This window comes from Gobio gobio, assembly GCF_949357685.1.
Source record: "Gobio gobio genome assembly, chromosome: 5".
Classification (NCBI taxonomy): domain Eukaryota; kingdom Metazoa; phylum Chordata; class Actinopteri; order Cypriniformes; family Gobionidae; genus Gobio; species Gobio gobio.
In genome coordinates, this window is record NC_137101.1 from 5,515,519 (window position 1) to 5,541,615 (window position 26,097).

Genomic DNA, 26,097 nt, shown 5'->3' on the forward strand with positions numbered 1-26,097 from the left:
GGCTAGTTTATGGATTCCGTTTAAGCCTATCCAAGTAGGCTACTAGCATCTATCAAACGTTTTTCCTATAGTCTTTCAGATTGCCAATACAGGACAGGTCAATGTTTTCTATATAGACGGTTGATGCTTCGTACTAAATGGTATGTTATATTGCATTAAATGATCAAGCTTTATTAGCTGACTGAATTTGATTATGTGATGCAAGGACGTGTTGCGCAGTGTTTGCTTTGAAATTAGCAGTTGACGGTGCATTAAAAGAGCAATGGTTATCCAGTTTATTTATTCTTTATTCATGCAATTTTTAAAACAAGTCGTGTTGAAAAAAAAGTTATGTACAAAGAATGTTATCACTCTTCTGAAAAGAATTAGGCATATAGAGGGCCACTTTACGCTCCATTAAAACAGGTCAATAGTTGTCCCGCTGTTTATGCTTTGTAATTAATGCATGTATTTCTGTTGTGGTTTTAAAAATGTTATGAAATAAATATTCAAGTTTAATTATCATGCGTTATATTATTATTGAGTGAAAATAAGTCTTTATTTATACATATTTGTTTAAAGTATAGGCTAATTTAAAATAACGTTATTAACCGCTATTTTTTCAAATCAAACCGTTTTCGGAACAGTAATGTTTAATGAGGAACGCAAAAACGGAAACGTTAAAATATCGATTCTGCTTGGAGTGAACCGATTGATATTTTTTTCCGTTTTTCAGCCCTGGTTAAAAACATTTAAACCGTTTAACTGGTAGTATTAATCTGTCAAAGTTCTTACTTTCGGTTAACGGTTAAATGGTCAATAGCATCCCTTCGTTAATGTGTTTACTGTGATAATGGACTGAGGATGGGAGAAGGATTCGGTATTCGGTTTTGGATTCGACCGAAACTTAACCAGTGGATTCGGTATTCGGCCGAACCACAAAAATCGGGATTCGGTGCATCCCTAATATATATAAAAAAAAAATGTCTTTGTCTACTTTATAAATTCAGATTCGAATTTAAATTAGATGTGTAAAAACACAGTAAAATGAGATGCCTTCTAGCAAAAGCTTGAAACAGATATAAAGGGCAAACAGAAAACACCCACAGGACACAAGGGAGTCCTGGCAAACGCACTGAGCTCCCGCTGTGTGTGCGCGCGCGCGCGCGTGCGTGTGTGTGTGTGTGTGTGTGTGTGTAATGCCAGGCCAGCAGAGATGACACACACACACACACACAGGCCAGAGATTCATATATAAAGATGACAGTATGCATTTGTAATCAGTAGCATTTAATCCTTAAAATAAGTGTCTTATATATGGAGCACTAAACAAATTCATTAGTAAACCGGTGGACCGCTGGACAGAGTAACACAGGTCAGTAATAAATCAGCACAATCATAATTCAGGCAAGAGCCTGCACCCACGAACACTAAATATGAAGCCCTGTCATAGGGCTGGGCGATATGGCTGAAAACTGTATCACGATATAAGTGTTTATATTGTGATACAGATATAAACTAACCCTAACCCTAACCAATCGGTCTCTCTTCTCCAGTTGGATGGGCTAATCCAAAAGAAGTGAAAACAAGGGGATGTTCTGAAGGCAGACTGTTACCTGTGAAACAGGGCTGCTCTGAAAACACCCCCATTAGCAATTAGTGCAGCGCCGCCTAAGTGCACCTACACTCTAAAAAATGCTGGGTTAAAAATAACCCAAGTTGGGTTGAAAATGGACTAACCCATCAATTGGGTTGTTTTAAGCAAACATTTAACCCAACCGCTGGGTCAAAACAACCCAATTGCTGGGTTAGTCCATATTCAACCCAACTTGGGTTGTTTTTAACCCAGCATTTTTTAGAGGGTAACCATTAAATGACTAGGTTTTAAATAGTTTTAAAATTAAGTATAGTACAGTCAGTGTACACTTTATTATGCTTATATTAATGCTTAAATATTTATTTTCAGAATTTATTTTCACCACTGAACTTATTTTTTCTTGTTCTGCCTCACCTGTTTTTACTATTTGTTAAATATAGTTTTTTTTATTTCAATAAATGTTCCTTTTTTTAAATTGCAAATTTTAAATTGTTATCATCCTGATCATTGTGTCATTTTTATGTTGTAAATTGAGGGAGCAAAAGCAGTATCGGCTCCAAATATCGGCTCAATAAAATCGGCAGCCCGTATCGGTCATCGGCTAAGGCTGATGAAAAAAAATCGGTATCGGCACTAAAAAATCCATTTGATTTATCCCTACACACGACTCCACACGTCCAGAGAAAACCCTAGTGAGATCATCTGAATGCCACAATTGCCCAACAGCAGAGCCTCCACAATGAGAGAATCTGCATGAAGGTGGTACACAAACTGACAGCTGAGACAAATCTTCAGGAGGTCAGTCCAACAGTACAAGTCAAGCACACACACCGAGTTGGTGTGAGAGTTGATAATTCATCACAACATACAGCCATAGCTCTGCTGAAAACCTATGACCTCTGAATTCAACACAGCAGGAAAAAAATCAGTAAGTTGAAAATATTTAAAATGTATAACAACCTAGGATTTGACTATGGTAAATATTGTCTTTACTGAATGATGCACAATGCATTTCCAAACAATGCAAAGCGCTCAACAAGTCAACCAGAAGCAATATCAACCACACATTTTAACCTCTCTTTAACTTTATTTTTTTTTAAAGACACATTTTAAAAAAAATATTATTAAAAACCCATTATGATAAATGGATGCTACTCGTCAAAATAAAATGCAATGTAGCAAGCATTAAAACATTATTTTTGATGGGTGATATGATATTCCACTATTTTATTTTGGTAGCTGCAATTAAATGTAGATGTATTGTAGATATTTACTAAATTAGAAATAATTGTAAAATGAACCAATATGAAAAAAACTGTTTTAACTTAAAAAAAAAAAAAAAGCTTAATTTTGCATACAGTACAGCGACATGACATGAATATGACAGCAAACTGGATATAACGATAACTGGATATTTTTAAATGAATAAAAATGTATTAACCCTTAAAGACCTAGAACATTTTAGGGCGCCTGACTTGCCTCTACTTTTCTTTGTTTTTCTCACCCATTCTAGCAGTTAGCATCAAGTGTCATATATCATTTTAAACAGGATCTAGCCATCTAGCTTTACGTTTATTTATTCCGAGAATGGATTAAATTCATAGAATTTTAAGAAAAACGGCAGCAAAAATGTGATGTTTTTACTGTGAACTCAAACAGAACTTGATGAAGTTTGGATTTTTTTAGTTTTAGACTTCCAGATGAAATGTTGTCTACATGTAACAATCCCTCAGCAAGTTATAGCCATTTATTATTATATTCTTCTAGGCGTTTTTGAGTGAAAACAGGTGTATTTTATTTACTGACAATGTAGATGTGTCCAAAAAAGTTCAGGGAGTAAAGTAAATAGAAAGATTGTTATATAATAATAATAATAACAGAACACTGAAGCAAACATTTTTCTTCAGAGAAATATATTATCATTTGAACATGAAAAACAAATGCAAACAATGTCACAAGTTGTGGCAATAAAATATATAATGAGTGTAAATGAACAAACGGTGCAAATAATCTTCTCAAATACAAATTGAGGAAAATATACTGAGTGAAAATGGTGTAAAACACAAACTACATACAAATAGAGAAATATACTGACTTTTGTAGCGGTCTCGGTCTTTAAGGGTTCATTCAAAAATGTAAAATATCTGCTGATATATCAGTCGACCACTGTTATATATTAAATGTGACCCTGTATTATGCCAAAAATCATTAGGATATTAAGTAAAGATCATGTTCCATGAAGACATTTTGTACATTTTCGACCATAAATATATCAATAATTTATTATTAGTAGTAATATGCATTGCTAAGGACTTCATTTGGATAGCTTTAAAGGAGATTTTCTCAATATTTGGAAAATATTGTCCTATCCTAACATGCCATACATCAATTTATTTATTCAGACGATGAAAAATGTACCCTTATGACTGGTTTTGTGGTCCAGGGTCACAAATATATACAGTATATATTTGTTAGTACAGTATGCCAACTTTCTAAACCACTGTAATAGTGAAATTTCAGCAGGGTGGGCTGAACTGAGGAGCTCACCGCTAGCAGATGTGCACTTAATCCACATTTATAAGTCATACGCATAGCATTAGTGTTAATGCAGGTTATCATGTCCCATTTTAGCGAACAGACTTCAACAGAGAAACAGATCTCATGAGCAATCCTGAGCTGAGCTGTCTCTACACACCGCACATCCTTCTTAACTCACGCCGATCAATCTGAAAGCACACTTGGATGTGTTATATCACATGTAGAATTAGCAAAAACAATGATGTTATGCAAGACATGCCACCGGATCAGAGTCGGCCCACCGAGTGAAACGAGCAGCTGGGAGATTCAGCATCACCGGCAGGCCTTTATCAAGGCGTTTGGATGTTTCATTCAATATATTTGTGCCTGGTATGAGAGCAGTTGGTCTAATTCAATACGGGCCTAGTGAGGAAACAAGTGCTTACAGCATCTGAGGGACCATGTGACACACACTGAGATGCTTGGCTTCCTATTACTACAGGAAGACATTAAGGCTGCATTCAATGCACAGATCTGATCTTATGACCATATCTGATTTTTTTGTCCCATCTGCTTACATTCACTCTAGACACGACTGGTATCCGATATCTGTGTTTACATTACAATCCCCACCTAAAATTATCCTATTGGTGATCGCTTTACTATGCAACATGGTTGGCCTTTGGGTTTTCAATGGCCGTACTAAAACGATTTATATAATTCACGTCGATTATTTGCCAGCATGGCAAGTTAAAGACCTAAATAGCCGCCCGCGGCTAAAAATAACTATCGTTCTAAAATGTTTAACCCTTTAAGACCTAAGGGTATTTTTACAATTAATTTTCCGCCTGGTGTTATTTACTAAAAAAGCTTGTAAAACATCAACCCTGTTGAGCACAGACAATTGACACACCTCTTTTTTTTCAAGACAAGTTGCTCTGTCAGTATATTTGTGTTGCATTGATGTCACCTGAATGTAAAATAAGTTATGGGACCATAAAGACAAATGAAAACATAAAATGGAAATTGAATCACTCAAATATTTATTGAAAACACACACAAATAAATAAAAGCTAAGCATATTTCCTCTGGAAAACAGTTTGTTCAAGTCTTTGGAGTCCTGGAACTCAGGAATAAACATGATAACTTATACAGAACCAAAACTATTTACATTTTTCCAAAAAAAGTCCAGGCGCTTTTGGCCTCTTTGGATTTTGGATATTTACTGGTGCCAAGCCTCAAAACAGTTCCTATCAGGAACTTCTCCTCAAACTTTTTCCTCAAACTTTCTCCACAAAACTACTAAAAACTGCAGCGCGTCTCTCTCTCTCTCTCCTCAACACTAGTCTATTATTATTTAGACTATTATCACTAGTCTCTCTATCAACAATAACAGAGCTGTGGTTGATGCGTAATGACGCACACCAACGTGGATGACGGATCAGCCTGTCATTGGTCAAACCCTCATCCAAAATGGCAGCTAGCATCGCGCTAGCGGCAAAAATGGCGGAAAATGTATAAATTATGGACATCAAGTGGATATATCTTGGATGTAAGCGTTTTGATTTATTGCTGAACAACTCCAAAAAGATGCACATGTTCCAGGCTGGATAGAAAACCTTCTGTAAAGGCTACAAAGACACCAAAGACACCCCCGTGATGGCTAGCTCGTTAGCTTTCTGCTGGAAAAAAACGGTAAGAAAATCGATACAAGTTTCATGAAATAATATAGATATTTATCGGAGGTGCCGTGTGACGTCGTGGGCGATGCCGTCGGGCTCTGAGGGTTAATAACTTTAAAACCGCTAATCCAATCTGTATGCTGTAAAATGCACCATAAAGAGGAGAATCTCAGCTTTTCAGAAGTCACATTTCTTGCGATTGATTATTCAGAGGCTCCGTAGTGAGCGTGGATGCGTCATCAAAATCTGCAGCATTGATTCGTCAAGGAAACGCATGTGGGTTGTTCCCCTGAGCCAAACAGAAACTATTATTGATCATTAGTCCCACCCCTCCCGTGCCCAGATTTGTTGAAACTGTCATCTTCTCAACCAATAAACATAGTGTTTGGTCTTTTGAACCACCAATCACATGTTTCTGACAACGTGAAAGTGGGTGTGCATTTGCGTGCATGAAAAAGCATGCAGAGCACTTTCTCACAGAACACAGCTCACAAAAGTCAGTATATTTCTCTATTTGTAAGCCGTTTGTGTTTGTGTTGTGTTATTATATATAAATCTTTCTATTTATTTTACTCCCTGAACTTTTTTGGACACATCTACATTGTCAGTTAATAAAATACACCTGTTTTCACTCAAAAACGCCTAGAATAATATTATGATAAATGGATATAACTTGATGAGGGATTGTTACATTTAGACAAAATTTCATCTGGAAGTCTAAAACAACCAAGTCTAACTTTATACAGGAAAAAAATCCAAACTTCATGAAGTTCTGTTTGAGTTCACAGTAAAAACTAAATATTTGCTGCCGTTTTTCTTAAAATTCGATTCATTTAATTCATTCTCAGATTAAATAAATGTAAAATTGGGACTTTGAATGAGCTAGATGGAAACTTCATGTTCTCCTGTTTAAAATGATATAGGACACTTGATGCTAACTGCTAGAATGGGTGAGAAAAACAAAAAAAAGTAGAGGCAAGTCAGGCGCCCCAAAAATGTTCTAGGTCTTTAAGGGTTAAGGGATAAGTTAAAGGGCTACTTCAGCGATTAGCATTAGGCGTTGTATCAGTAGAAACCCGGTAGTATATTCGAATGACCGTGCTTACCTCCTTCATATCCCCCAGAGACGAGAGATTTCTGTATTTTGTGTCTGGAAAAAAACCCTCAGATGGCGCAAAAATAGTAATTTAGCGTCATCTGAGGTTTTTTTGGCCAGAGGATGAGGCTAAGCTAACAGACTCTTGCCCTGTGGAGAAAGCGGAGTAGTAGGCCAACCACGATGGTGGAAGCTAGTTTTGAAGATCTGGTGCGCGATTCCGATGCTTGTGGCTACACGTATGAGCGAGGAACAGTTGCGGATGATGGAGGAACAAGAGGCGGCCGGAGCAGCAGCATTTCGATGGAATATACGCTAGTATTTAATAGGGGTGTAGCGATATATCGCGATATAAAAATGTGACGATATGTATTGTTGATGGAAACTATATGATTCGCAATAAAGAGTTGTTTTATCCAAGGCTCAACTTGCTGAAGTAGGCCTATTTATAAGGTATAATTCACCCAAACACAAATTTACAAATGTAGGCTAGATACCACAAATGTAAACTCTGTCATCATGTACTCACCATCACTTCTTTTTCGTTTAACTTCCAAACACAAATGAAGATATTCTTTATGAAACCGGAGGGATTTCTGTCCATGCATTTAAAGTCCATTCCTCTCAAACTTAAAAGATCCAATAAATGTCATAAAGGCATCAAAGAACTAATCGAGTGGTTTAATCCAATTATTTTATGTACGGTCAGCTCGTCAGATCTAGAATTCTGACGTGAAATAAAGTAGCGTGGTAAGATTAAATGTATTTGAATGAATTAAAATGGATTAACGAGAGAGAGAATTACCTGAGTGCGTCTGTGTGTAATAGTGAAGAATGTGGTTTTAATTATAAAAACAGCAAAGTTATCACCTCACTGCTGAGAAATATAATGTGACATTTAGTAGCAAAGCTGTTTTATTCATAAAATTCACGGGACAGTTTCTATGCTCCTGAATGTTTCTGTGTGCTCAATTGACCATTTGCAAAGGCCCGCCCCCTTTAGTTACTGTCGCTATGTACACTAAAAGAAATGTTGTTTCAACCGCGGAAAGACGTCCGTACCAGGGTTTCCGTTGTCCGGTAATTACCGGACATTGGCCGGGAAAAAAATTAAATGTCCGAAAAAATTAAATCTTTTCGGTCAAATTGTCAGATTAAAATTTCAGATTAAAATCTGACAAATTGTCAGATTAAAACTGCCTAGTAACCGGCCCCGCCCCCTAACACAATCTGAATCGACCGTTTGAAAGTTTTTAAACAACATCGCATGTTGCATTTCAAATAAAGCGCACGCCTAACGGCTATAATATAGACCTAAACCACGAACTATAGAGAGACGTTTCAAATATGGCCAGGCCCAGGCAGACTAGCCTTAAAAGTTTTTTTCAAAGGCCAGACGCGAAGGAGGATACTGAATCAGGAACGCCTGAAGCCTCAGATGTCCAGAGCCAGACAGCTCCGCCACCACCGGAGAAAAAGCCGAAGTGTAGGGCGTATCGGTCGGAATGGAGTGACAAGTTCCCATGGCTAAGATGTGAGGTAGTTGATGGTAACGAAAAAATGTTATGTTCGCGCTGCGAAAAGGCAGGACGACGCAACGGATTCACAAGAGGGTCGAATAATTTGAGAATGTCTGCTCTCATTGAACATAGTCAGAGCAATGACCATGTCGCGGCGCACAATTTAACGCCACAGCAGGTTGCGATGAAAGGCCACTGTGACAAGGCCACGGAAACTTCTAAGAAAAAACTATGCTCTCAGCTCAAAATTGTATTCCACATGGCAAAACACGATCTCCCATCTAACCATTTTGTAGCACAGACTGAGCTACTGCAAGCTCTCGAGGCTCCAGATTTTGTCACCACCGATGGCATTTATTGCCACAGCGACTCTGTGGATGATATGGAAAAGGCATTAGAACACATCGTGGTGGAACAGATCCGTGAAAAACTGAAAAACAGTGACTTCATTGGAATAATAATTGATGAAACTGTAAATATCACTGTGAACAAAAAGTTAATCATATATCTAAAGCTGGAAATAAAAGGAAAGGTGGAGACATGCTTTCTTGGAAATTATGATGTGGACTCCGGGACAGCAAGATGCATTTATGATCGCGTTGTTGCGGTGCTTCGCGAAATGGATATAGCACTGTCCCGTGTCGTTGGCCTGGGTTCAGATGGTGCAAGTGTAATGATGGGAAGGCATGGTGGGGTGGGTGCTTTGTTTAAGCAAGCAAATCCCTTTTCTATCCAGGTGCACTGCGTTGCCCACAGGGCTGCACTTGCTGTTCTGGACGCAGAGAAAGCTGTGGTAAACATCAGAGCTTACAAAAACACGATCTCCTCGGTGTACTCCTTCTACAGACACTCTGCCACCAGAACAGCCCGGCTCCGCCAATTAACAGCTGCACTCAGTGATGAGGACATGGTCAGCCTCAAGCAGCCGTGTGCAGTCCGCTGGCTATCCCTACACAGGGCTGTGGAGGCCATGAAGCACAACTGGGCAGCTGTGGCCATGGAAATGAATGAAGAGGCAGTGGGAGGAAATACCCAAGCACAAGGGCTGCTTGGTCAAATCCAGACCTACAGCTTCATAGCCCTGACTCACGCACTGGCCGATCTACTACCAGTGATGACAAAACTGAATTTAGTTTTTCAGAAAGACAACGTCAATCTTTCCAGCATCCGACCAATAGTGCAAGCATCTGTCGCGGCATTTACACACTTACGAGATGTCCCCGGTCCAGAAGAGGAAACATTCCAGGCGGGATTTAAAGACGGCACGTACAAGGATGTCAAAGTGACCAATTCAAGCGACCGCTCCATTCAAGCTTTCAAAAAAGCCAGAGAACGCTATGTTCAACATCTGATAGATGCCTTGCTAGATCGGTTCCCCGACGATTGCATGGATCTACTTCACTGCCTCGATGCCCTTCTGAACCCCTCTAGATATCCGCAGACACATAGTGGTAAGTAGATGTTGATATGGGTCATTCTACAGAAATGTCCACTTTTGGTATGGCAACTGGCAAGGTGTCTTAAAATGTATTTGTTTTTCTAACATTTAAACTTACACCACATTATTAGATTAATAAAAATGTTAAATATATAAATAAAAAATTATATTTTTTGTGCATTTATTTAAAGACGGCATGTAACTTTTGTCACTGGTGTTACCATACTTTGGCAATTTCAAAGGTTTTTATTAAATATTATTTTTCATTTTTTTTCAGCATACTGTAGTCAGAGTTAACGAAAAATAATAATACAACAAATATGGAGATAATGTTTTATTTATTTTAATCAGGGTTGTTAAAAGTGTGCTTGAATGGGGTTAGTTCGTTTGCGCAACCATGTAACAATTAAACTATTTGACAACCGGTTACAATTAATGATGCAATCCTTTAAATCTTAACTTTTCAGTGTAGCAGAATTAAATGGATGTAAAATTATTATAATGTCACATGTCGCATTGTATTTAATGTGACAGAAAAAAATATATATTTTATAGTTTAAATATGGGATATAATGGGAATTCTATAGAATTAATAAAAATCAAATAGCCTATTGATGGCTCAAGAAGGTGTAATTTTTCAAATAATATATTGTTTTATTTTAAAATGTAAAGAAATTGTGACCCTAAAGTGTTTTTAAGTGTGATATTTTTGTAAAGGCTAGGGACAGAAAAATGGACATTTCCACAGAATGACCCATACAGGCCTATTTATAATAAACGCAGCATTCTTTTGTAGGCCTATAATTCTAATATCGTTCTCACCTATTATATTATCTTATAGCTCTCCAGGAATATGCAGAACCAGCGATCAGAAGGATTGTTTGCCATTTTACAAGCCTTGAGTCTGCGGACACCGCTCCTCTTATCGATACCGTAAGCCTGCGACGTGATGCCCTCGCTGTCATGACAGCGCTCCGTGGCTATGGAGGATTGCATTTCTCCACAGCCTGCGAAGTCCTCATATGTGATTTCAGCGAAATGTATCCAGAGTGGACCAAGCTCGCCAAGATAGCCTGTGTAATCCCTGTCTCGAGTGTTCCTGCAGAGAGGGGGTTCTCACTGCAGAATCGGATCAAGACGAAGCAGCGAAGTCGCCTTGCGGAGAACAAGGTTACGCGGCTTATGCGCATTGCAAGTTGTGGAGAGACACTGGGAACTTTTGATTTTAAGTCGGCAGCTGCACAATTCAGCACTGCAAAAAAGCGTAAAAAGTAGCCAAAAATGACGCGAGACAATGTTATAGGCCTAGTCATTTGTTTGTTCAAGTTCATTTGACAAGGAGTCATTTCACACGGTGGCCAATTTAAATGTTACCAACTAAATGAGACATACTGAGTTTATAATTAAATTTGCTTGAGTAAAAACAATGCTATATTCGGATATTTTATGTGGGGAAGGGGGGTTGGTTTGTTAAACTATGAAATGTGAAACCATAGTAAAAAAAAATTGGTTGATTGACGCCAATCGGACGTTCATGTTTTTTTTCCCGTCTATTTGAAAGTTAGGCTAATAAACATGTTGCATATACGGCCTGATTATGTCATTTTTTTAAGTTACATAAACTGCTTTCAGTTTTCCTCAACTTGAATAATTAAGAGGCGATATTTGACCGGCATATCATCAAAATGTCCGGAAAACGAAACCTCTGCCGGTCACTTTGACCGGCACCATTTTTTTCTAGCGGAAACTCTGGTCCGTACACACCGTTTTTCCAAGTTCAAGTCCGCCAACATTAATCTACTAACTCTCCTGACTGCTTTGTCGGACAAACAAGCAGATTTGGCGATGTGATTGGTCAGATCACCTGTCAATCAAACTGGCGGCGAAGGGTGAATTATGTTTCCACCTCAATAAAAAAAAAGCGTTTAAGTGCAATCGCATACATGCAGTTCAGATGTCCAGATGTTGGTTATGTATCTGATTTAAAACCACATTTTAAAGTTGCTCAGAACAGATGCAGAAAAAAAATGTGAATCTCGCGTGGATTTTTGCGTTTAAACATGTGCAACAAACTCCGATTTGTGTCAAATGCAAGTAAAAAAAAAAAAAAAGTTTCATGCCAGCCTAAGATCCTGCTCTGGGGAGCGAGTGCTTTTTATCAACAGCTTCTGTTAGCGCTGTTAATTATGTTGCCATTTATATCTTTAGTTCATGTCAATGTCCATCACAACATGTCTGGAATGCCCGTCAACCGTCATTATGAAATTATATTCACACAGTCAAGGCAATGCCACAGCTATACATCACACTAAAGGCCCATTCACACTAAGGATATGGTTTTAAAATCCTTCTAAATATAAAAGAATAGCAGATCTCCACACCACGAGAACGATAAAGATAAAGACACAGAGGAACGATATTGTTGTGCCCTGTCCAAATATACAAACTTGCGGTCTACAGAACTTTTTTTCATTTTCAATACTTTGCATTTTAAAATAAACTTGTTGAGTAGTCTCTATGTAACTAACAGAAATGCTTCTGTGATAAAAAGCAGTTGCAAATATTGTGCAAAATACACACATCCCTCATATTTGCACCAATAAAATGTGCAAAGATTTATGTTTTACTACCAAATCGAATTAATTTAACTTACAATGGAATGTTTTCCTCAATATCTCACGATTTCGGGGCAGGCGAGTTCCCGAACATGATGCATGATGGGATACGCTTAAGCCGTGTTTCCACCGCAGGAACTTTCCCCAGGAAATAGGGATTTTGGGATGGTACTCAGTGTGTTTCGACCACAGGAACCAGGGTCTAAATTAGGGCTGCATGATTAATCGAAATCGAACCGCAATCGTGATTTGGCTTATGTGCGATTATGAAAGCGCAAAGGCTGCGATTTTAATGAAATAAATAAATGCCCAGCGTGTCAGTAAACGCTGCTCCGTCTGAAAGCACTGCGAGTTTGAGCAACATGTGTCAAACATCTTCACAAACTAGTAATGCGAAGCGTTCATAAACCTGTTGTCAACCAAATACAACGTTTAATAACATGTTTTATCTCACTTCATATAGTCAGTTGAGCTGATGTGGCTTCTTATCACAGAATGTCAATCAGCACTGCATACTTTATTATTATGAAAATACCAGAGAAGGCGTGAAGAACTCAAATACACCATATCTTGTCGCAGAAGTATTATCTTCATGTTTAAATCAGTCAAAGCGTTTCTATCTTCGTTTTATTCAGCATAGAGAGCAAGCTTCACATTAGGGCTTTCCCATTGGGATTTCCTGAAAACAAGTGATTACTTCTCTGGCGCAAATGTGCCGTTTCTGCTCGAGGGCGCCCTCTGGCCGCCAGTATGAATGAAACTTTTGGGTAGAAAATAAGAAAAATAAAACTTCTCTCTAAATAAATGTATTTCTTCAATGTACAGGAGTTTTAATCCCCACAGTGGATGCATAAGAGGCTCATATTTCATATTAAAGACATAGACTTTAAGAAATTGATATCACAGATTAAAAAGCACAGATTTGTATAATAATAATAATTTTTTTTTTTTTTACAATAAATCCTTAGACCTTTCTAATGATTTTTAGTCGTAGGCTGTCTGCATACTAACAGGTAACCCATAATTTTTTTGTTTTCTGTAAAATATAAATATTATTATTATTATACTGTTATATTTATTCTTAAATGCTCTATTTTAATTTTTAAAGACGAGAGTTCGCTTTTGTTTCTATTGAGCCTGATTTCTCAAAATGGTGAGTTTGATCCAGATTATATTGACAGCCAATTAGAATCCATCCTGCTTTAAAGAGCATTTAAAGCTGCAGACGATGAAACATATATAATAAACAGAAAATTTTCGTCCGCTGGTGTGCTATGCCCAGTATACACTATTCGATTTTGGGCTGTCCCAGACGAAAGATGACCGAATCGTGGCGATTTCTGTGGTCGTGGTTCCTACATTGCACAGTGTCACGGTCTTCCGAGCAAACATTGTCAGAAATTTAGCCCGATCATCTCACAGATCTATGTCTGTTGACTAGCCAATAACATTTCTACATGAAATGGTGCATTGATCAACCAAACATTTCGCTAAAACTACCCAAGCTCCATTTGCAAAATTGACATGTCCTCTTTTCCCTAGTCATTACCACATCCATCTTCTCCTCTTTCACTTCCTCCTCTTTTTTCATTGCACATAAAAAACACAACTGCCAAAGTGCGATTCATCTCGCACTATTTGTTTATTCTTCTATACTAACTTGCGTCGTAGTCTACAATTCGATATGTCATCATCGTACAGTCTATACAGTCAAACCAAAATGTATTCAGACACCTTCAACACTCACATTATCACAGTTTATTCACTATAATTTAGAAAATGGTCATAAAATATGACAAGAACTCAGAGTTAAACTGTGTCATAATGTCGGATAACTTTGATAGAAAGGGATGTAATGGATTACAATCAACCAATCAGATGTTAACTTTAACTACACAATTAGATAATACCAATTTGGCTTAAGCAATGCTTCATTTTGTTCAGTCTGTGGTGTAAAAGGTCACATTAGCAAATAAAGAAAAAAAAACTTCAGTAAAAGTGTCGGAATCATTTAAATACCCCAAATGTTAGCATCAATTTGACTTATTTTTGGGTATAGTTTACTTTATTTTGCCATCCTCACTTACATAAATGAACTATAGTGTCCGGCACACACTATTATATCAAAAATGGTATCTGGTGTCTGAATAATTTTGGGTTTGACTGTACATGTCGTACCCAAGTTCATCAGATCCTTATCACACCGTGTGATTTGTAATGATCTAGGATTGCCGAAATCCCACGTCTGAAGCAGGCATTAGTTATTGTTCTTGGTGTGAACATGCCTTAACTTGAAATTAATAATCTAACATCATTTTTACCTCAGGCGTAACATAACCCACGATTAGTTAGTCACTTCTTGCTTGCAGTAAGATTTCACATTTCCTTTTTACATACGACACTGCGAATTAAAAATAACACCCACAATGCAGGAACAGGAAACAGCAGAAAACCTCAAAGCCACTAAACTAAATGTGTTGCACACAAACAGTGGCCTTTCCTCCATCAAGATGGCACACTTTTGACCATCTTCCCTTTGACCATCATCTGAAAGAAAACCTCAGGTCTGAAGGGGAACAGATGGCTGGATATTCACTATATGACTGCCGCCCACCCAGGTGACCCAGGGCCAGAGCGTCTGAACTGGACTTTCCACCAGTTAACAGCATCGATTAACTAAAGACAAATGCACAGATATAGAGGAGGGGTGTCTTTCTGTTCTGGGTGGGAATTTCAATATAGACCCTTTTCACAGACTGTGATGACGCGTTTTAACGGTCATCAATATCATAAATCCTGCAACGATTTTTGTATTATCATTTTCAAAAATATATGTACATTTATAACACTAATACTTTGTATTTTATTACTTTTGAATCAAAAAAAGTTTCCGCTGCTGTGAGGGTGTTTAGTAATAGCGTCTATGGGAGTGATGGTAAAAATTAACATATTTCTCTCTTTTCACTGCCGTTATCAATCTCACTCTATTTTTTCCCTCTTTCTGAAAGTTACTGTGGCGTTTTTCTTTTGCTATGTGAGCAAATGGGCACACAAAAAAAATATTTAATGTATTCTCTCATTCACAGCTATAATATTTAACCCAACTAACACTCTAAAAGAAAAAGGTTCAATATGGCACCAAAAATGGTTCTTGGCTCGTATTCATAGGGGAACCTTTTTTAGTGCTATATAGCACCAATTTTGGTGCTTCAGTGGTTCTTCAGCGGTTCTTTGACTAAGGTGCTATATAGCACCGCTGAAGAACCACTGAAGCACCAAAATTGGTGCAATATAGCACTAAAAAAGGTTCCCCTATGATTACGAGCATACTTGGCTTTTTATACATATATATATGTGTGTGTCATTTAATAATGATGTTGTAATATGTTATATTTAGCACACACACACATACATATATACATATATATATACACTTGGCAAAGGGAGCGGAGTAATTTCCTCATTATCTTCAGCTGGGATTTTCCTGTGACAACGCAGCGCCGGCATAAATAAATATATAATTCATATTTTTAAGAGTTATATTACTTTTTATATACAGCAGCCTATTACAAAGCATATTTTTATAAACTCTTTAAAATGAAAAAATATTTTTATTTGCAACAGTTAGGCTAAAAAAAAGAAAAGAATTATGCAGATTAATGATGCACCGAAATGAAAATTCTGGAACGAAACCGAAAATTTAGTATGCACTTGGCCGAAAACCGAAACTGAAGCCGAAAATGTTTGAAAATCCCAGCTGAAGATAATGAGGATAATGAAGATAATGTCCATATATATATATATATATATGTGTGTGTGCGTGTGTGTGTGTGTTTTATTTAATCCATTGATGGTCACTTCTTTAAGGTTTACAAAATGTTTACAGAATGCTGCTGGATGATCCATGCACTTTTTATGTTATTATTCTTAATATTAATGTTGTTAATATTAACAGTTCTTCCAATTAAAGATATGGTAAAATAATTTAAAGGGAGTCTTTGTCAGAGGCCTTTTTATTCTTATTTTTGACATAAATTTAAATTTTTACACTAGACACATATATCGGTTCAAAATATCAGTTATCGGTCAACTTGATCTGTAATAATCGGTATCGGTCCTGAAAAACACATATCGATCGACCCCTAGTCTATTTCGATTTCTTTTCTGCTTTTTCAGCAAAAAAAGTTTTTTTTTTATAACCTTTTGATGATGCATAAGCCAAATATAGAGGACAGTCAATCTATTTCTCTCTCTCTCTCTCTCTCTCTCTCTCTCTCTCTCTCTCAAACAGCCACATGCAAAACACAACCACTATCATGGTTTCATGTTCTAGCCTCCAAATCAACCAGCTCATCCCATTGAACACCTGAGAGCAAACACACACACGATTACAATAACGCAAGCACATCTTGCTTTCAATGCACTTCTGTATTGCACAATTGTATTATGCTTTTGCAACCTTGCTCAACAGATATCAGCATTGGTCATTTAAAAAACCCCATAGTGGTTGACCACTATTTAACATATTATATAAAACTATAAACATTGCAGCTCATGAGAGCTTCCTTTCAGTCCAACAGGTCAGCGTGTGTTAGTATGACTGCAAGCCAAATGTGACGCTCCCATTCCCTGAGACTACATGTGTGTGATCAGCTGTATGGTAAAAACTGTGTGAGCATGAATAATTTACAGCAGGAGGTCCCATATGAGCAAGCTGTCTCACTACACACCAGCACTGCGTCCAAAAAAAGGCAATACATGAATGAAAGGAACAAAAACTTTCATTTTATTCATTGCACTTTTGAGGTGACTATGATTTAGCAACCCTCAGATGTGCGGTGTCCTACTATTGCACATATAAAACTATATAAATGCAAGAACCGACAATTATATTCCAAACCAACATAGTGTGTTTTGTTTAATGTAAAACAAGCCGGGTCAATGCAAAGTCAGAAATGAGTCAAACATGTAAATCATCAATTGCAGCTCAAATAATTACATTTACTCATGAAAATGAAATTTACGAGCCTGTAAATAACACAACATTGACAGCTCTGAAGCAGATCTGTCACATTTCAACAACAAACAGCAAAATTCAGTGCACTAAAACAACACTGAGAAAATAATATGCCACAATTAATGTCCAAATCTGAAGGTAAATGAGTGCAAATAATGATGATGTTTGTGAATGGTATCTGTCATTTAGATGCAAACGCAGCACAACACACTGGGAATACTTCTATAATATCCTAATGTCAAGTTTGTCATTGCACAATATGGAATAAAAACGCACCGCTGTCTTAAAACGTATGATTGGACGTGCGATGAAACGAAAAATAAAAATAAAATCTGTGATTATGAAATGCTAATGTTTAGCAGCAATGCTATTACGCAGCAGTGGGGGGGATGCAGCCCCTCTCCTTCATTGTGAGAAGTTAACGGTAGAAATCGCGTTTTACTGGACGTGAAATCACTCCAGCTTCATTAAGGAGTGCTTCTGTGGTGCAGCTGGATAAAGGCTGTATTTTTTTTTACCTCAGGATGGAGGATCGGGACGCAACCAGCTTCTTTCTCAAATTCGTCCAAAGCGTCCGCCATCTTGCTGCTCGACCACGCGGAGCATCATGGGAAAAACATTTAGGGGGCGATAAACAGGAGAGACGCGCGCGTGCACGAGGAAACAGTGCGCGCTCGTGCGCGTGAGATTTGACCTGGTCAATTTTTTATATTTCTTAAGTATATTATTCAATAGTCTATGTATATTATTATTCGTTTTAGAGTGCCTAGTTTCCATAGCTTCTTTTTGAAAACAAGAATCAATACAATAACATTATTTGATAGAATATAACCAAAACATTCGACCATTTTTCGTTTTTGGTCGAATCTGTATAAAAATGCATAACATAGCTTAAACGTGCGTGTGTACACATGTAGCCTAAAAATAGTAATCAAATATAAATGTACGCCGTGTTTTGTAACATATAAAGCCAATAATTACATACCCAAATACCAAGGAGAATAGAAAATATCTAGAATAGTTTCCTATGGGCTCTTATAATTACAAGAGCAAAACACAGATCACAGAAAGAGCAATGTAGAGTGTATCAGTGCACCGACGTGTAATTGTATAAGAAATGTATTTCATTTTATTATAAGTGGCATAAAATCGATGTCCTTCACATGGTACTAGCTAGGAGTTAATGCTTTACCTGTACTACTGTAGATTATGTAGCATTACGTCATCGACCTACTTTATCACTTTATATAAATATATAGGTCTTTGTATTATTATTACTATTTGTTTTTTATTTTTATTTATTTATTTTGTTCACAGCTTTTCTTGCTGTTATTATTACTGTTGTTTTGTATTTAATTGCTCTGTGATTTGTTACTAAATAAAGCTTTAAAAATAATAAATAAATATATACAGGTCGTTCTATGTGTGCGTATCCTCTTTTAACTTTTATTATGAAACAGTTTTATTTTAATTTATTTTTCCCTTAATATTTAGCTCATTATCCTCCATTCATGTAATGATATGCTGGGTTAACAATATGTTTAAAATATGGACAAACCCAACCGTTGGGTTTAAAAATGTAAAAAATGTAAATCAACCATTAGGTTCCTAAAAAAAGAAAGAAAAAAAAAGTAAACCAACCGTTGGGTTTAAAAAAAATTAAAAAAAAAAAAAAAAATATATATATATATATATATATATAAAAATATATATAAAATATATATATATATAAAATATATATATATATATATATATATATATATATATATATATATATATATATATATATATATATATATATATATATATATATATATATATATATATATATATATATATATATATATATATATATATATATATATATATATATATATATATATATATAAACCAACCGTAGGGTTTAAAAATGTAAAAATGTAAACCAACCGTTGGGTTTAAAATGTAACAAAAACCAACCGTTGGGTTTAAAAATTCAACCGTTTGGTTTAAAAATGTATGTCCATATTTGACCCAAACATGGGTTGAAAAGCAACCCAGCATTTTTAGAGTGATGTCATAGCTGTCAGATGGGATGTCGTCAAGTGTTTTTATTTTGCGCACTACCACGTGATGGCAGCATTGGATAGCTAATATTTATTTCTAGCCCTTTCCATGTTATTAGTATGCCATGTTAACCAAAATAAAAGTTATGTGAGTGAAAACATTCAAATTCTTTTAGATAAGGTCCAAATAAATACTGTTAAAAAAATTGTAAAATATCACGTGACATGCCATTTTATTTAAATTATGTTTAATCTGTTTTAAAAGCCAGTCAACATGTACGCTACATATGAAGTTACATCTTCAGTACCATCCGTTAGACTTTTAATATGATTTTTATTTTTTATTAAAGGCCTCTGGATACGTCGCAGACTCCGCCCAACGGCCGCAAAACAGTCAGCTGATCTGCGGTCTGCCTGAATGTTTTTATCAAACTGACGTGATTACGTTCCATAACAACGAGCTGATCCCAGACCCGCTTTCGTGCGCTTGTTTTATTTTTAGCCCAGTCGAACGCCGATCCCTCGAGCACGGCAGCAGACAGAACTCAACGATCGCAGATAAACAGTCGCGCCGAGGAAGGGGAAGACAGACGTGCGAGCGAGCGAGCGAAGGCGGCCAGTTAGTATCGCGCTTCATGGCTGTTATATTGACACAAAACGCGTTTATGGCTCACAGTTAGAGCGTTTCAGACCCCCTCTCCGTATGTAGGATCGCGATCAATTCACGTCAGGATACGTCTGAGAAGTTTTAACCCGTTTACTGATGGACTGACAGACGGATTCTCCCCAGACGACGCAATCTACACAATTCACCGCATTCTCACAAGTAAAAGCCCGTGTTATTCGCGAGGAGGACTTCGGACAATTGAGGTTAGAGCTGGTGTTTTGTAATAGCGAATTTCCGTGCGAAATAACCCATAAATTGAACTCAACTGGCCGTGTCTTAAAACCTATTGAGCCGCCTATCTAGACAACAACATGTATGAGCATCATCAGCGCGTGCAGCGCTTTTGGGCGGGAATCACTGGTTTTATGCAGTATATTTGAGCTCTCAAAATACAGTCAGCTGTCATTTTTGGCATTTAGAGCATCAACAACATGTGCACCAATTACTATACAACAATACCATGGAAAAGCATAAGTACCAGTGTTTTTGGACACGTCCAATATCATGGTATTCTTATCTATATTATGCGGTCTAGTTAGGCAGCCAACTAGGTTTTGAAACACTGTCTGCATTTTGCAGATATTGTTGATGGACATGTGCTTGCATGGATCATCCTCCCATCATTTTAGATCGGATTTGTGCATTTTTTTGTAAATCTGCATGTCTTCAAATCTGTTATTTAATTGCAGTGAGAAAGGTATGTTATGTAATAGCTAACGTGACACACTCGGGGGTGTTTTTGTGGTTAACATAAACAATAATATTTATATGTAAAGGGATGTAAATGCAGTAAACCAGAGTTTAAAATACCATTGTTATGAAAGTAAAACCATAATAAACAAATATGGGGTCTTCTTCAAACAACGTGTTTTGCCCCTTTTTTAAAAAACAGTACCATGGTATGCATCACATTTTTATTTATAGTCTATTACACTTGCATAATGGTATAATTTGAGTATCGTTTTGAATATTAAATGACACATTATACGATTAAGATAATCAAACAGTGTCATGATGTAGCCAATAGCAAAGTATTACCATCTTCATCCACCGGTAAACCATGGTACTAACTTATTACCGTAGTATTTGCCTTTGAATTATTGGTAACACTTTGTCCTTGTTACATATGTTGCATGTATTTAACATAGTAAATGATGCATAATTGCATGCAACTAACCTCAACCTAACCCTATAGTAAGTACACGTAGTTACTAAATATTACTCAATACTGAAATGTATAATTACACTGTAACAATGACACCGTAAAATACTTTTTGGGTTACCCTTTATTTGGTAACACTTTATTTTACATCGTCCTTGTTACACATGTTACATGTACTTACCATATAACAGTAAATAATGCATAATTACATGCAACTAACCCTCAACCAAACCCTAATCCTACCATACACACACATAAAAGAGTGTCTAAATTGTACCTTTAGGGGTACAACAGCTTGTCCCTGGGGCAGTGCCCTTAAAAAGGTTCATAGTAGTTCCTCAAGGTACGTATTTGCACTCTAAGGGTACTAATATGCACATTTTAGGAGTAAAAAAGGTACAAGGATGACATTTCAAGGGCACTGCCCTGGTGACAAGCTGTTGTACACCTAAAGGTACAATTTTGACACCCTTTTTCTCTGTGTGTAACCCTATAGTAAGTACTATTACTCAGTACTTAAACATATCATTTCACTGTAACAACGACACCTTAAAATAAAGTGTACCCCATTATTTTAAGGTGACATTGTTACAGTGTGAATATATATTTAAGTACTGAGTAATATTAATTTACAGTTGTACACTCAAAAAAAATGATTCAGGCCCTTCATAGATATGACACATTTAAATTATGTTCACTTTACTTAAACATATCTCATTTTGTCACAACTTAATTTAATTGTGTTCAATCAACCTAATATATTTAAAACAGAAGTTTACTTAATTAAGTTGTGTTAAAACTACATTAAATATTTGTGTTGACAACTAACTGGGCAGTGGATCAGTAGTTCCCAGCATGCTCTCCATTAGAAGAATAATTTTAGGGATTAAAGTGTTATTTTATGTGTTTAAAGGGAAAGATGTTGTTAGATGTTGCTTAGGCTGTGGGCACTCAGTGATATGTTAATGTCAGGACAGGAGTGACACCTCTTTTCTTATATTTTCATTACATTGTGTATGATGATGAATGAAATTATAATTGATTTTCCAATTAAATGTTTTCATTTAATTTTAAGTATAAAAAAAGTCTTGTTATAAGTATATAAATATAATTTAAACTGTATTTGATCAAATTGAGTTGGACCAACTCAATTACATTTCATTGCATGAATTAGTTTTTTATGAGTTGGGGCTGCACATATTTATTGGATGGAAAAGCTGCCCTCAGTTAAATTGAATTTGTCCAATTAGTTATTTTTTTGAGTGTACTTACTATAGGATTGGGGTTTGGTTGAGCATTATCTGCGTGTAATTATGCATAAATTACTATTGTTATTATTATGGTAAGTACATGTAACAAGGACACTTACAATTACAAATTACTTTGTAATAATAACAGTAACTGTGTGTCATTAGACGCAGCTTCACACAATAATTCAATTCATTATAACATGGTATGACTGTACAATATACCACGTGTCACATTAAAAAAAATTCCATTGCACTTCCATAATGGTAATTACATGTTATCGTTTTGAATATTAAATGACACATTATATGATTATGATAATCAAACAGTGTCATGATGTAGCCAATAGCAAAGTATTACCATCTTCATCCACCGGTAAACCATGGTACTAACTTATTACCGTAGTATTTGCCTTTGAATTATTGGTAACACTTTATTTTACAGTGTCCTTGTTACATGTAATTACTAGTAATAACAATTTTTTATGTAATTTATGTAATTATGCATAATTTACTGTTATTACTAAAGTAAGTCTTTGTAACATATGTAACGAACACTGTAGAATAAAGTGTTACTTTATTTTGTAAAGGACACTTTTTAATATAAAATAGGCTACTCTTTATTTTAACGTGTCATTGTTACAGTGTAAATATATATTTAAGTTAATAATAATTAACTACCATGTGTTTGGCTGATGGTTAGTTGCATGTAATTATGCATAATTTACTGTTATTACTAAGGACACTGTAAAATAGTGTTACTTAAATATAATGGTGAAAAAGTGGTTATTGTACATGTATTGGTTTATTTACCCAATATTTGCCTCGTCCCAGAGTGATGTTTTCTATGTGATGTGTGGTAAATCTCTAATTACCATAAAAGTAGCTTAATTAATGGTTAACAGTGTATTACAGTGCGAAATTACTTTGTAATAATAATTGTGTGTGTGTCATTAGAAGCAGCTTCACAAAATGATTAAATTCATTAGTACTCAGTAACACAATTTGGCCATTTAATTTGACCACCAAACTTGTTTTAGCCTGTTTTTGTTGTTTCATGCGATTAGACGAGAACGGATACAGAATCCTGATGCGGATGATGCTTTTGTGTGTGTCTTTGACCTTTGTGTAAAGGTTCATGTTTCTACTTTCCCCTTTAGAAACCCGAGCGCACACTTCCACATGGCTTTCTGTGTCACAGTGTTAAAAAAAGAGGTTGTGAAATGTGAGGTGTAGCACCTGTAAGAGTTTCTTAACAATGCATGTATGTTGAACTGCTATGTAAACATGTCATGCCAAACCCGTTGTAAATATTTAGTGTGTCATACACCTCTGACGTCGAACACTGTAGTCCTGATGTAGAGTTTGTGTCATTGTCGCCGCATTATTCATCAGCGATTTCTCAATTGTTTGCTTCTTAGGAAAGTGTGCACGAACAAAACATTACCAGAGACAGTGATCGTTATTTGCATGTCAAATAGAGTTTCCATTCCTGTGTTGTTGTGCGTTATTGACGCTGCTGGTGTGTTTGTCGTCTTATTTTGCATAGTGTTAGCAGCTGAGGACCGAATCCAAATCGCTGTCCAACTATTTCTGGACTAGAAGATCCTAGTCCCTGACAAACTAAGGTTAAAGGAATTCTGTCTTCATTTCCTCGGACTCAAGTTGTCCAAAACCTGTATGAATTTCTTTCATCTGCTGAACACGAAAGAAGACATTTTGAAGAATACGGGTAACCAAACTGTTGATGGGGAAAAATACTATGGGGTCCATCAACAGTTACGAACATTCTTCAAAACATCTTCTTTTGTGTTCAGCAGAAGAAATAAATACTTATAGTTTTGGGACAACTTGAGGTCGAGTAAATGATTCCGATTCTGATTTTTTTTTTCAAGCAAATGGGCAATATCCGATCCCGCTTGCCGTTTTTAAGTTGTTTGTTTCCTCTAGAACAGGCTAGTGTTGTCAACATTTTTAAAATGTAACTCGTTGAGCTGGAATCTAGGGATGCACCGAAATGAAAATCCGAAGCAGAATACCGAACACAGTTTATTGATTTTTTTTTTTCAATTTATTTTGCCAATTTTTTCCCCCATTGCATAAATTAAATAGTAAAAATGTGCTTTTTACTATTTTGTCTTAAATGTGCACTATGTCAATTTTTTCCAGTAAAACCACTAGGCCAGTGTTATATATTTTGTTCAGTTGAGTACTTACAATATCCCAAATGTTTCCAATTATTTGTAAATCGTGAGAAATTGCTATTTTAACCAAGGAACCGTGACGTGTGAGGGAGTCGCCTGTCGATGGCGTCATATCTGCGTTTCCCTCGGTTTCTGCAAGCGGACAATCTGGTTTTATTTTGCAGAAACGCTTTACTCTCACTGCAGTGTGAACAAGTGTCATAGCAGCCGCCGAGCAAACACACAGAGTAACGTCATAACATCATTTTCAACACACTCAGATGTGTCTAATATGATAAACAGAGCTGCGTTACCTCATACTCATGACCGCAAAAACGGACTGTGGCATAATTAAAGTCCCGCCGGCGACTATGCCATAATAAAGGTCCCGCTGCTCGCGAAGCGTGTGTTGCGCTCTTCTTATTAACAATCGCTTCTGCTTGTGTATTAACGTTAATAATACAGTAACGTTAATAATCACATCCATGAACATGATTTCTGCCCGAGTCCTATTCCGATTCTTTCCCACCGGCTGTGAGGTGAAGACCACATGTCCCAGGATTCTGCGCTCAAACGTGGCGTCATCAAACTACGCCTTTGTTTTGAATGGGCGACCTCTAGTGGACGGAAAAGTTACATAGTGCAGCTTTTAAAGAAAAATTAATGTCAAATATACTATTTAAAAATATTTATTTAACACTGAAACACAATTGAAATGTTACTGAAATGCAGACATTATACAAACAAAGCACAATATAATTTAAAATAAATGTTAAAAAGAAAGTTTAAAAAAAATATTTGGCTATCCTATGCATCTTATCTTTGGCCTATTATGCCAACAGGTATCATAATCAAATCACTGAGTGTACAGGGAGACATTTAAGATTATTTAGAATTTCAAAAATATTTTGCAACGAATATTTTTCTATTAATCTATTAGTCTGCCTTTACATTGCTTTAATGCGCTCGCATGCGTTGATCATTGTAGCCAATCAGACATATCCAATGAGCATGTGAGTAGGCCTGTCACGATAACAAATTTTGCTGGACGATAAATTGGACAAGAAAATATTGCGATAAACGATAATATTGTTGTTCTGAGACCATTTTCATCTAAAATAATGATAATGGCATAATAATGCAGGTACACCTTTTCAAAGATCAATAGACTTTTATTTCTAAAGACTATTTAACACTGAAAACTGAATAAATCACACAATAAATGAACAAAACCAGAAACAATAAAAGCAATGGACTCTCAGTCTGTTAACAAAAAATGAACTTGAATAAATACCAAAAACAATAAATAAAATGGATGAAAACTGCAATGGA

At 36.3% G+C, this 26,097-nt stretch overlaps 2 protein-coding genes across 4 annotated transcripts in view; one reads left to right on the top strand and one right to left on the bottom strand.

Moving 5' to 3' along the window:
* zdhhc17 (zDHHC palmitoyltransferase 17) overlaps nucleotides 1-18,062 on the bottom strand; it is a 60,842-nt gene extending 42,780 nt beyond the window's left edge. The window contains exon 1 of the mRNA XM_079817968.1: nucleotides 17,980-18,062. Within this exon, the coding sequence (XP_079674094.1) occupies nucleotides 17,980-18,042 (63 nt within the window). The 5' untranslated portion in view covers nucleotides 18,043-18,062. The remainder of the gene's footprint in view (nucleotides 1-17,979) is intronic.
* A 1,933-nt stretch (nucleotides 18,063-19,995) lies between these two features.
* Nucleotides 19,996-26,097, top strand: part of osbpl8 (oxysterol binding protein-like 8) — a 126,513-nt gene continuing 120,411 nt past the window's right edge. The window contains exon 1 of one of the 3 annotated variants that reach the window (XM_079816853.1): nucleotides 19,996-20,376. The gene's annotated coding sequence lies outside the window, so the exon portion shown is untranslated. The remainder of the gene's footprint in view (nucleotides 20,377-26,097) is intronic. The other 2 variants (XM_079816852.1, XM_079816854.1) reach the window with 2 other exon arrangements.